A 13,359-nucleotide genomic window follows, 5' to 3' on the forward strand; every position below is an offset into this window, starting at 1 on the left:
TCTGAATAAAATATGTTACATTGATTTCTAACACGGTAAAAGTGACTAAAAGTAATAACAGTATCCCCCATCTTGTCTTAAGGCCTGTGATATAGCTGTAACTCTAGTATTTGAATCCAGTGAGATGAAAGTATGCCTTTAGCTAGGAGAGCCCCCTCCCCTCTGCCCCTTCACTTCTACCATGTTATCCTTCTCCCACAATGCTCGCACAAATTGGCAGGACTGCAAACGGCGGCTTTTTCTTCTCTTCCAAGTGGAACTAATAACCTCACAGAGTAAATTCCCCAGCTGGCACCTTAAGGACCAACACCAATAATTACATAAATGCTCGGATGTTAGCATATGCCTGACAGTCATTTTCCAGGTATCACTTTGTGTCAGTTGCGCGTTCCTCAAGCACCCCAGGACACAGTTTAGCTGGTGGGTTGAGGTAATGATCTGTCTTTTTTCCAGTGATTGGATCATTCACAGAGGGCGTATGTGTTACAGCTTTTGTGAAGGTGCTGTGACTTTGGTTGTTTTAAATGTTATCTCTCTTGGAATTTAAAGAGTCCAAAATGTGATTGTTGGTTAATCACCATGTTTGACAAAAACTGCACTAAAAACATATATTTTTTTTTTGCCAATAATGGGTCAATCATACCGGCCATAGCGACAAACTCAGAGAATTATCAGCCAACTCTGCAGTTTCTCTCAGCTCTACAGGGCATTTTGCCGCCTTTCAGCACATTGTTTAGGTTCTGCGGCCCACGTACGTACTGTTTTTGGTTCAGCCTTGTTTCCTCCTTAAGCCTCCTTAGCAGCTAAAGATCAGATATTGCCTTCAGGAATTGTTGGATCAAAAACGAAGCTAAAACGTTAGAGGATGTTGCACTTAAATTCACCAGGTGGCCGGAAACATGACTTCAAATAAATCTGTCTGTGTCAGCTCGCTGTGTAAATAGGCAGCTGTTTGCCAACACTCTGGCCACAAGAACGTTGTAAGGTAGACGTTCAAATACAAAACTCGAGGCAAGATTACATATTGTTGAAGTAATGACTATCTTAATATTTTGTAAAAAGTTTTCTTTGCTTCTGGAGGTTTTGGAGGTCAGAAGAAGTGAAATGATCCAATATTTCACAATAAAAAAAGCAATGTTTAAAGGATAGACGTTGCTTTTGTAGCAGATTTCTTCCCTTATTTCTTATCATTTTAATCAAGTTCAAAGCTCCAGCAACACTCTTAGTATAAAGAACATCTTAACTGTCCAAGACCAATATGTTTTGGCTTGTGGGGTCCCAACCCACAGACGGGGAACCACTGTATCGGAGGGCAGTCTACTGAAGTTTACCAGTAAAAATGTCCTCTTTGCAGCTTCTCGTTTGCACACTGGGTATAATTCAGAAGCAGGATCAGTCTTTTCCATGTTCTGTCCTGGACTCATCTGTGATCCCTTCTAAAAGGCGTCAGGAGTCTCAGAAACTTCTGATGTTTGCCAGAGACATAATGTCAGGCCACATCCAGAGGAGAAACACATACTTTTGACGTGTTTGACATTAATCATAAGTGATTAATCATCTGTTCCTCTGGCTTTGATGTGTAGGTTCGCCCCCGGGGGCCCACACAGACATTATCTAAAATCACCTTTAAAGTTGTAAACCTGTCAGATGAAGGTTTGGGCTCTTTGCCTCAACTTGTCTCTATTGAACTTGGCTCTTTTTATATAAAAAAAAAAACAACCTTCTGTGCTTTATCTCTGCAACTTAAACATCTTAATGTTTATCAACTTTTCTCATGATAGTGACTTTTCTTTTAGGGTGTATCATTTTGGAATTCATTCCCAGCCTTAATGCAGCTTACTAATTGATGGTCTTTTAGACCATTGCAGCTGTCATGTGTTATTTCTGAATTGTGGAAGACATGAACCAGATACATATTTTTCTGTGTTTGCTATAGAGACTTGTCCAACAACAGCATCGGCTGTCTTAATGTGGACATCTTCAAGGGCCTCACCAGTCTGACCAGACTGTAAGTCATTACTATTTTATTTTACAATATATATGAATAGTTTGCTAAAACAAGCATTTATATAATCATGTATTTGTATTAATAGACTGGGATAAAAGTGAGATGTTTTTCATCTTTTTTCCAGAAACCTTACAGGGAACATGTTCTCTTCGTTGGCTCAGGGGACCTTTGACAGCTTGGTATCTCTGAAATCATTGTAAGTATGTTAAGACTATGATGTCTGAATATATACAATGGAAATTACTTAAGTTGTTAAATATGACAGCAAAATTGGGGTTTTCCCATCTCACATACTCCCACCACTTACTATCTTACCTCTTGTTTCTGTATGTGTGTGTTAATATACATTCACAGGGAGTTTCAGACACCTTACCTGCTGTGCGACTGCAACCTTCTGTGGCTGGTGCGTTGGATCAAAGAGAGGAACATTGCAGTCAAGAACACCAAGTGCTCCTACCCCCAGTCTCTCCAGGGCCAGCTCATTACCTCCATCAGGCCAGAGCTCCTCACATGCGGTAGGGACAAACACACCTGAACCACACATACACAAACATTTGCGTACATAGATTTGACACGGTGCGAAAGCAGCGACCTGAAATAGTAGTTGAAACCGAATCATTCATCATTTCAGTGACACTCTGGTGTGTCATTTGTCCGGTCCCAGACATTTTGAAAGGTCGAAATAAGTCACTTTGAATTGTGACACAGATTGTGGTGTCAAAACGGTACGCTGTCTCTTTTAATTTCTCTGTTTTGGTATCAGCACGGCTCATAGTGTTTGAGGAACAGGGGCTTGTGCAATGACACGGGAGATAAGAGAGAGGGCTGCCCAGGCCAGCGCTGCCTTTGTTTGTACTTGCTCATGTCTTATCAGTTTGGCACTCATCACAATGAGGGATTATGAAACATGAATGACAAATAGCACTGCATGTACCCAGAATTCAAGGCACTGTTTTAGTTTCCCTGTGTGTCCAAAAAGTGGCAAGAGTGAAACAAAAAGGCATAGTTTCCAGGGTAAATGGAATAAAAACTGATTTGTGACACATAGGAACCAAGTAACACATTTGTCTTTTTTTTTTTACCTAACTCTCTTCCTAACCTCTGTCTGGTTTCCTCAGACGCTCCACTCGAGCTGCCCTCCTTCCAGCTGACTCCGTCCCAGCGTCAGGTCGTCTTTCAGGGAGACAGTCTGCCGTTTCAGTGCCAGGCCTCCTTCGTGGCCGAGGACATGCAGGTGCTCTGGTACCAGAATGGCCGCATGGTCAAACCCGACGCCGCCCAAGGAATCTTCATTGAAAAGCGCATGGTGCAGAACTGCTCTCTAATCGCTAGGTATGGCAGTGTACATTCATGTTAATAGAAGACAGTGAGTGGACTGTCTGTGATCATTAGCAGCTGAATTTTACGTTTTTAAGATAAACAAAAATCTGTCAGTATCAGAAGTTTCTCTGATTTCTCCTTCACGTGTCCCCATCAGCGCATTGACCATCTCAAACATTCAGCCTGGTTTCACTGGGAACTGGGAGTGCCGGGTCAGGACAAGCAGGGGCAACACCACCAGGACTGTCAGTATTGTGGTGTTGGAAAGTTCTGCTAAGTACTGTGCGCCTGAACGCGTCTCCAACAACAAGGGAGAGTTCAGGTTAGTGCACACGCAACAAATAGCTGGTTATTTTTGCTTGTAATGGCTTATTAGGCATTTTAGAAACGGAATTCTATTAGCAAACAGGTATTCATAAATAATAATGTGGATTTAAATGTGTACACAGATCCATTCTGAAAGTATGAACAAATATATTTGAAGTACAACATGTACAGTATGCAGTGATGTCAAGCACTGTGGCTCCCCCTTGTGGTTAAACGTATACACTACCTCAGCAGGACTGTGATTTTTCTGGGTCCTTCCAGGTGGCCGCGCACCCTGGCAGGGATCAGAGCCTACCTCCCCTGCAACAGACTGCCATCGAGCGCAGGCACCTACTCGGGCAGCCCAGGGGAAGAGCAGCGGGCGTGGCGCTACTGTGATCGCGAGGGGCTGTGGGCGGAGGATGACTACACCCGCTGCCAGTTCCAGAAAGATGTCACAAGATTTCTGCATGTCATCAACCAGGTCTGTATTTGGTTGGTGAGATTGTTTTTGTTTGTAGTTTTTTGTTTTTGTTTTTGTTTTTTTTTTGTTTTTTTTCAGCGCTGTAACCTCATTCACTGTCTTTTCTTTCTCTGTTTCTATGTTAATTCCCTCTTCTGAGTTCCTCTTATACCTTCTACCCATCCTGCCTTGCTAGGACCATTTCAAGTCAGATACAGGCTCATTTTCTCTCTCTGTATCGTCCCCCTAGATGCCTCTGAATGAGAGCAGTGTGGTGGCCAGGGCTCAGCGCCTGTTGGTCTGCACAAATGACGCTGCCAACTTCGCGGACAAGATGGACATTATCTTTGTGGCCGAGATGATCGAGAAGATTGGCAAGTTTGTTGAGAAGTTTAAAGATGTAAGTTCTATAGTAGCAAATTAAGTCCTTTTCACAAGCAGTTGAATGTGATGCATGCTTTTAGTGTATTCCCCCCATTCAAGGACAAATAGATTAATGCTCAACAGCTGTTTGTTGTCATGTTGTTTAATGAGAAAGGATGTCTTGTAGTGACTTTCGGCACAGCTCTGGGCCAACAAAAGGAAACGTTTTCGAAGGCGCTCCTAGCATGTTGTATCTGCTGTAGGCAGAGAGCACTCCAGTTTTTCAGCATATTAAAGTTTAGTTGGGCGACACTATGCTTGAAATCTGTTCCTAATAGTCACTTAGCTACAGCGAGTCAAGCATATGTTTAGTTGCTGTTTGATTTAAACAAGATACTGTCTGAACGTATTCACTTCTCATGTTTCCACTCAAGTAATTTAGATGATGAGCTGCTGCTGCTACATGTAGCAAGCCAATGTTTTTGGATCATGAAAGTTGAATGCATCTATGTGTGTATTCACTCATGTCAATGTCTTGTCTCCCAGCTGGGCGGGGTGATGGTAAGCATGGCCAGTAACTTGATGCTGGCCGATGAGAGGGTGCTGTGGATGGCTCAGCGTGAAGCCATGGCCTGCTCCCGCATCATCGCCTGCCTCCAGAAGATTGCTGTCTACCGTCTGGCCAAAGCACAGGCCTTCTCCCTGGTTAGTCCCCTCAACAACACTATGGGCCCTATTTTTGTGGCAGCAGCGCTCAGACGGTTTGGTATTTTCCCGACCTTGAAATTTGCTTTGTATAGTACTTTGTTGCACAGTGGAAGAGAGGCACAAACAGGTGGGAGGTTCATTAAAATGAGAATGGACATCTCAGAACTACATCTGTTCATGGTGCAATGTCAGTGTGACGCCACATTGATTTCATCAACAAGAGAAAACTAAATACTTGGAGGAAATGCACAACGTAAACACAACATGCTTAAAATGTAAATAAACCATAAGCAAGAATCTGCATAAAAATGAACATTTATTGTGTTTAAAGCAGGAATGCTGCTAAAAGCAGTCTGCATTGCAAGCTTCACCTTCAGTCCATTAAATTCCTGCCTATGACTTTGTATTCTGCTGTCTATGCAGGAGACACGCCAGATTACAGCCGCTCATCAATCCTGTGCATCACAGCCTCCATTCCAATTTTCTTCTTAGCAAAAAGTGGCCTTTCATATATATTCCTGTCATACATAAAGTTTTGTGGTTGTGTCACGTTTTACATTATGCCGTGAGAAACAGTTGCATTAAAACCGAAATAGCGTCACATTGATGTGGTTGTGTAAATGGCTTCATCAGTGTTTGTTTCTTTTATACTATACTACATGAACCAAAATAGCAGACTGTGCCTAAAATATGGTATCATGTTGCATTGTAACATTTTTACAATGAATTGAGTCAACTTTTGCTATTCCTGTTGTCCTTCCAGACATCCCCTAACATAGCACTGGAGATTCACATTGTCAGGGCCAACGACTGGAACGGCATGACCTGCACGTTGCAGGACCGTCAACTTACCTTCAAGTGCAACACAACCAGCTCCTTCCCCAGTATCCTTCACAAGGTCAGCTCCCACCCGAGATAATTAAAATCTGTTTGCAGATTGTTTTGCTGACTGCAGCTTGTAAGCACATAAAAGGAAATCCTCCAAAACACTGATTGTTAAAAAAAATGCATTTTTTTGTCCCTGTAGAGCACCATTGTGGAGGCTTCCCTGCAGCTTCCTCAGTCTCTCTTTACCCAGGCCGAGGACACGGTCTACAAGCTCCATCTATTGGGCTTCCGCAATGGCAAATTTTTTCCCTCCACTGGCAACTCCTCCCAACTGGCTGATGGTGGGAAGAGGAGGAGTGTGGCCACCCCTGTCATCATGGCCAAGATAGGTGAGTCATAATATGTTTGTATCGTCGTGTTTAATATGTTGTTGTTTAGAGTTGTAAGTAGAGAGGAGAAATCTCTCACACACTAAATGAAAACTGATTGTGTCTTCTCTGATACCACTGTCTATGTTTCCCATCAGACGGCATGTCCTCCCACATCCTGAGTACGCCCGTTAACGTCACCCTGCGGCGGTTTGCCCGTGGCTCTGACGCTGTGTCCGCCTGCTGGAACTTCAGCCTGGCAGGAGGCCACGGGGGATGGCAGAGCGACAGCTGTCGCATCCTTGGCCACCATGACAACTTCACCACCATATCCTGCAACTCCCTTGGCAACTACGGCCTGCTGATGGTAGGTTGGGTGATGGTAGTATGAAATAGAAAGAAGATTGACCTAGTCTGAGGTGATGTTTTCCCAGTGATCATTAGTAAAGACGGGGTGGATGTGTGTGTGTGTGTGTATATATAGATAGATGGATAGATAGATAGATATACATATAGATATGAGAGAGAGAGAGTCTGTCTTTTATTCATTTGGCTGATTGGCCCTCTAGTGGCTGTTAGGAAATATTGCCATGTCTGCTAAAGGTTCACACTGAATCAGGAAAATATACTGCAGCAGAGCACAGTGTGCTTTTTGTCTGGCACTCTGTAGTTGTCAATAAGCACTATAACTTTTGGGTTATGACATGTAGTGACAAGACAGAAGAATTTTACCTAAATTTATCACCTCGTCTGTCATTCAGGACCTCAGCAGTGTGGAATATTTCTCTCCAAGGATCCAGCCCCTGCACCCAGTCATCTACGCCACCACTATCATACTCCTTCTCTGCCTGCTCATCATTATCATCAGTTACATCTACCATCACAGGTAAGAGATGACCTGGTTTTACCTCAAGCCTCTAGTCATTTCTGCTCAACAGACTACAGTCTCTTCTTTTTCTTGAGACAAAACAACGCCCAGATCAGTGTTAACATAAACAATTAGTAGAAAAGCCTGCACAACAGACCTTTTCCCCGTTTTAATCCTGCTGTTCGTTTCTGTGACTCCAGGTCTGTCCGTGTGAGCCGCAAGTTTTGGCACATGCTGGTCAACCTCTGCTTCCACATCTCCCTCACGTGCGGGGTCTTCGTAGGCGGCATAAATCAGACGCGATACGCAAGCATCTGCCAAGCGGTGAGTAAACACCACCCTTCACAGCTCCAACACTCCTACTGTGCGCACTTTCCTCCACACTTACTAGTCAGGCAGTCAGAAATGAACAGAAGTCCCAGGTCTGTTTTAAGGAAAAGAGTTGCCTTTGGCTAAGTTCACTCCGCTCATAAAACGTGTGGAAACACAGTAAAAGATGCTTAGAAAAATACAGTAGATCGTTTCCATGGCTAGAGGCAACCCTGCACCTCCCCTCATGCTGTGTTGTACTGAGACACATTACTTATTCATTTTTCATTGCACAGAGTACCTGGCTGAAACTTTTTGTTTATTTATTTAAACCACTCTGGATGTATCTCACACGGTGTCTTTTTAATGGTGGAATCTCTTCTAGGTGGGCATCTTGCTGCACTATTCCACCCTGGCTACCGCTCTGTGGGTGGGCGTGACCGCACGCAACATTTACAAACAGGTGACACGCAAGGCCAAGCGTTATGAAGAGCTGGACGAACCTCCACCTCCGCGGCCTATGCTGAGGTATGACACCGCAGCTCCTAGATTACAGCAGCTGCTGTGTGGCAAAAGTGATGCATCTGGGTTGCATTTTCTTTGCAGGGCAAGACCACTTTACATGTTAGCACATCCAAGGGGCAGCGTTGGGTAACTACAGGAATAACTTACACTGCTGCTGACACATCACGTAAAGTCATTACAATGCAGGCACTTTAATGTTCACCAAGCATGCCATACTGTGACGCTTAATATAATACACTACCAAGGGGATGAGATCTAGTGGTGTTAATTACAGCTTTCTCCCAGTGCGAACTAGCTGCTATATCTGCCTCTCACCGTCTGGAATGAAGAAGAGAACAAACCCAAAACGAGAGTCTAACTTGTGATGTGCTGTCTGTTTCTTTTCCAACACACCCAGTCTGACACAAAATTCTCTTTAATCTTGCCCCAGCAAATAAACTACACTTACTGTTCAAAACAAATAGATTTTTTTTAAATGTTTCATAATCAGGTAGTGTGTGTGATCCCTTTTCTTCCTTAGCAGGCAACGTTTGTGAACCAAGCTTAAGATGGCTGTAGTTTTAAAAATGACATGCTAGGTTTATATACATGGAATATATTTACTTGATGTCCATTTCTGAAGAGAGAAAGGGCATATTTCATCATTGAGCTCATGTTTGTTGGTGAAACTGCCACATGGTGTCAGCATAGAGGTCTGAAACACCACTGGAATCTCTGCGTCCAGTTCATGCCCTAAAAACAGAAAGACTAAATCAGAACTACCTCTCTTTGCTTTCTCCCAAAGGTTCTACTTAATTGGCGGAGGGATACCCATCATTGTCTGTGGGATCACTGCAGCAGCTAACATCAAGAACTACGGTAGCCGGATCAATGCACCATAGTAAGTAGTCCCTGTATAGAAAGCAATTAAAGTTCCTATGCCTCAGTATGTGCTGCTGGTAATGCTGTGTCATTTTATCTGGACAGCAGCATTTAATGAAGGAGCGTCCAAGCCCTGCGAGAGCTTTTACATTCTGTCCTCAGGAGGAGTTTGCTTTAGTTATCGACCGGCCAGACCGCATTGCTTTCCTAAATAATGGATATTTTTATGAGGGTAGGAAAAGTTTATTCCCTGAAGTTCTGATTATGGATGCCTATTAATGGTGTGTGCATCCAAGCAACAAGCAACTGCTGCCAGTTTACAGTGAGCGCCCTCACACCCCTCCTCCCTTCCCTACAATGGCAGCTGTTTAGATTGTGCAATGTGGCTGACTAATTAAGAAATCTGGACCGGTATCTGTCTGAAGTCTTTGGAGTTTAATTAATTTCTTGCAAGTAAGATGAATGCAGCCCATTTTATTAAACGTAATGGGACAGTTACGGTAACAAATTAGACACAGAAGTTATTCAAAGAGTCATTTTAACTTTTTGAAGTGAATATTGACGGTGGCAGAATAAGATGATGGCAGTTTTCCTTTAAGAAGTGCTGTCTAATTTAATTGTACATGTGTATTTAGTTATTGCTAAAAGATGATATTGATACAGGTGCATCTAAAAAAATGTAATAAAATTAAAGAAAGAGATCACATTTTTTTGAGCTGCACCTGTAAGTCTGGGCATTCATCAAGCTTTGCCATAGGGTTTCAAATCCAAATTAAATTCTTGTAAAAATATATTATTGCTTGTACATCCTACTTGTTACAGAAAATGGGTTTTCTCCCAAACCTGACAAACAGGTGTGCTGAAAAAAACTTTATCACTATATCAAGAGTACAGGTGCAGCTCAAAGATTTGTTTTTTTTCTTTCACTTGTTTTTGAGATGCCCTTGTATAATAATAACAAAAAAGAAAGCCACATCCGTTATCTTACGGAAAATGAAATATTTGACTGGTCTTGTCTGTCTCTCCTTGTAGTTGCTGGATGGCATGGGAGCCCAGTATCGGGGCTTTTTATGGCCCAGTGGGATTCATCGTCTTTGTGGACTGCATGTACTTCCTCAGCATCCTACTCCAGTTGCGCCGCCACCCTGAGCGCCGTTATGAGCTCAAGGAGCCAACCGAAGAGCATCAGCATCTGGCTTCAGACCACACTGAGGCCGGGCCAGATGGTCCCAGCAGCCACTGCCACCCACTCACTCTCCAGCTCCAGCCTCACGAGGCGCCGTCCTCCATAGCATCTGCCCACCACGCTGTGCCACTCTCAGCCCTGGAGAACGAGCACACCTTCGCCGCTCAGCTGATGGGTGCAGCAGGGGCGTTAGGGCTATACGCGGCCTTATGGGTGTTTGGGGCCATGGCTGTATCACAGGACCACCCCTTTGACTTAGCTTTCACCTGCCTGTTTGGGGTGGCCGCACTGGCACTGGCGGCGTTCATGGTGGCACATCACTGTGTCAACAGGCAGGATATGAGGCGCTACTGGTCCCAGGCTTGTTGCTCTGGGAGGCGAGCCTACTCTGCACAGGAGGACGTCCTTCTGCCTCAGCCAGGCGTGGCAATGACATCCACGGCAGGATCTGCTGACAAGGCAGATGGGGAGTCAACAAAGTGTGGCCACAGCAGCGCAGACTCGTCTTACACAAACAAGAGCGCCCCAAGCATGCGCAACTCCGCCCATGGCAGCAAGCTGACCAATCTGCACGCAGAGGCAGCTCAGTGCAAGTCCGCCTCTGCACCGGTGACAGCCAATCGGGCAGGTGTTTTGGACAACAGCCTGACTGAACACTCACTTGACAATGAAATTAAAATGCACGTAGCACCAGTTGAGGTGCAGTTCCGCCCGATGAACAACATCAACAACCCAATAGCTGCCACCAACGGACACACGAGCAGGCACCACAAGAACAGAGCACGAGCGCACAGGGCGAGTAGGCTAACTGTGCTGCGAGAGTACGCCTACGACGTCCCCACCAGCGTGGACGGCAGCGTGCAGAGCGCCCCCCACAGGCGGCACCACCACTACGATGTAGCGGCCCGCAACAGTCGCCGGGCAGCCTACATGGCCTACAGACAGCGGCACCAGAGCCAGCTGCAGCAGGACAGCAGCGACAGCGCGAGCCTGCCACGCCGCTCCCGCTACGCAGACAAAGGAGGTGGCGGTCCCCTGGGGAACGGGGCAGTGGTTACTGTAGAGACTGAGCCGGCGGCAACTGCTTCGGCGTCAAGCTCAAGTAAAGACTCCGGTCCTGTGAAGCAGCCCAGCAGCACGGAGCTAGAAAGCCTACCAAAGTCATATGGACTCAACCTTGTCACTCAAAATGGTGGCACACTAAAGGAAAATGGACAGCTGGTGCCTTTAATTAACGCGGAGAGCGCAGCCAGTATAAAGACCGGCTTGTGGAAACATGAAACTACTGTGTAGCGACAGTTTCCGCCACAAAGACTGCATTGTGATATGCTCTCACCTTTAAACTGTGAAGTGTCTTTCTTTTATGTTGTTTTTCGATCAATCAAATCATTACTGCCACTGAACTGTCTCTGTAGATATGTTTTTGTAAATGATCTATTTTTATAATGTTTAATCGAAACCTTTGTATTCCATTTAAGAGTTCTGTAAATGAAACTGCATGGTCTGAGCTGTGGCCTAGTGCAAATCTGGACCCTGGGGATTTTTTTCTTCTTCATCATTTTCTAGTTTGTCCCAACAATAATAAAACAAAAGTTGCGTTCACCTAATTGAATGTTTTTATTCTTGGGATAACACCCACAATCCTCTCTGCAGTTAGCGCAGAGGTGAGTCAGAGCTATTTTGTTTCCAAGAATTACTCTTGCTGACAGTATACGACAAGCTGGTAATTGGGTTTTCCACTGACCTTCAGGTGGCCTCCGGTTTCCTCTTTCCGCAGCAGAGCAGCACTTTAATTGCAACTGGCTGTGGCACTGGGCTCAATAGGTGTTTTCTCCCTGCCTGCTGGCAGATTTGATGAGTGCACCGTACATTCTGGGCTCCCCACTGACTTGATGCCTGGGCTGTGATTGACAGCTGACTCACAGGGCAAGTGAAGCTGCCATGAGAAGAAAGGATAATGAGAGGGAGTGGATCTTCCTCCTCGTCCACCTCCTTCCATTCCCCGTCTCCTCCACTGCTGGCAGCTGAACTGGAGGTCCCGCTCACAGCATGACATTGCTGTCGGGGAGAAAGCATACAGCAGACACAAAGTACAGTTTGACTGCTGAGTACTCTGAAAATGGATTAGTATGACATTTTTGCTGGGTGAATGCCACGTATGTGACTGGTTGTGTCAACAGCCACAGATCGTTCAAGTGTGATGTGGAAGCAGCTATCTGCATTTGTAGAGTTAAAGGGTAGTTGAACAGAGGTGGAAGAATTAAGTATTCAGATCCTAGAAGTAAAATTATACAACCGTGTAAAATCCAGTAGTATGTTGACTCCTCCATCACAAGTAAAAGGCCTGCCTTCAAAGTCCTACTGAGGTAAGTAGCCTACATATTCTCTGCAAAATGTGTTTGGAAAATTAAAAAAGTACTTCTGCAGGAAAATGACCATTATGAGTGAATCAATGGGTGAGTAGCATTTTACTGCTGCAGCTGGTCAGAGTGGAGCTAGTTTTAACTTAAAGTTGGGAAGTTTGGTTCTGTGGTTCCCAACCTAATGGTTGGACCCCTCCATAGGATCACAACACAAATCTGAGGGGTCATGAGATTTAAATGAGGCACGAAAGAAGGAAAAAAAGTTTTTAATTTTTTTTAACACCTCTATATTGTGGTTCAACAATATCAATGTATTCAACATTTCATTTAAAAATGAAACTTATTTAAGTGAAACCATTTGAGAAATGTTATGGGGAAATCACTCTTTGAACTGATAAGGGGCCAAAACGTTTGTAACAGTCAAGGGCAGATATTTCATGTCACTGTTGGTGGGGACAATAAAACCAGATTATTGAAATAATTATGGGTCATGAGCCAAAAAGGTTGGGAGCCACTGCTTTAACCTCGTGCATGTTGTGTTTTATATTTTAGAAGATTATATGTTTTAAATCTTAATTGGAAAGTAACTATGCACATTTACTGAAGTGGTGTATTTAAGTGCAATTTGAAAGCCCGACCCCCAGGTTGAGAACCACTTGACTGAAGTACTCAACAGTATATTAAGCAGTTAAACTAGCACCATCTTAACCAGCCACAAAAATAAAATTCTGCTTATACACTGTTGCATCAGTGTTACTCCAATGTAATAGGCTACTGTATAACAACATATCAGTCACAGGACAAAGGGGATATTTTACTGCAAAATGAATTTTTACAGTACAGCAGAGTCTGCTGATAATATTTATGAACTTTTGCTTAAGTG

At 44.2% G+C, this 13,359-nt stretch overlaps 1 protein-coding gene across 2 annotated transcripts in view; it reads left to right on the top strand.

Moving 5' to 3' along the window:
• adgra3 (adhesion G protein-coupled receptor A3) overlaps positions 1-11,715 on the top strand; it is a 28,356-nt gene extending 16,641 nt beyond the window's left edge. For both annotated transcript variants that reach the window (XM_046064825.1, XM_046064826.1), the window contains 16 exons: positions 1,937-2,008; positions 2,133-2,204; positions 2,363-2,523; positions 3,127-3,340; positions 3,486-3,650; positions 3,917-4,118; positions 4,348-4,497; positions 5,007-5,165; positions 5,932-6,066; positions 6,196-6,385; positions 6,523-6,731; positions 7,126-7,250; positions 7,433-7,556; positions 7,927-8,069; positions 8,851-8,946; positions 9,960-11,715. In XM_046064825.1, the coding sequence (XP_045920781.1) occupies positions 1,937-2,008; positions 2,133-2,204; positions 2,363-2,523; positions 3,127-3,340; positions 3,486-3,650; positions 3,917-4,118; positions 4,348-4,497; positions 5,007-5,165; positions 5,932-6,066; positions 6,196-6,385; positions 6,523-6,731; positions 7,126-7,250; positions 7,433-7,556; positions 7,927-8,069; positions 8,851-8,946; positions 9,960-11,406 (3,664 nt within the window). In that variant the 3' untranslated portion in view covers positions 11,407-11,715. The remainder of the gene's footprint in view (positions 1-1,936; positions 2,009-2,132; positions 2,205-2,362; positions 2,524-3,126; positions 3,341-3,485; positions 3,651-3,916; positions 4,119-4,347; positions 4,498-5,006; positions 5,166-5,931; positions 6,067-6,195; positions 6,386-6,522; positions 6,732-7,125; positions 7,251-7,432; positions 7,557-7,926; positions 8,070-8,850; positions 8,947-9,959) is intronic.
• The last annotated feature ends 1,644 nt before the right edge of the window (positions 11,716-13,359 follow it).

The sequence above is a fragment of the Micropterus dolomieu genome, linkage group LG12, assembly GCF_021292245.1.
Source record: "Micropterus dolomieu isolate WLL.071019.BEF.003 ecotype Adirondacks linkage group LG12, ASM2129224v1, whole genome shotgun sequence".
NCBI lineage: Eukaryota > Metazoa > Chordata > Actinopteri > Centrarchiformes > Centrarchidae > Micropterus > Micropterus dolomieu.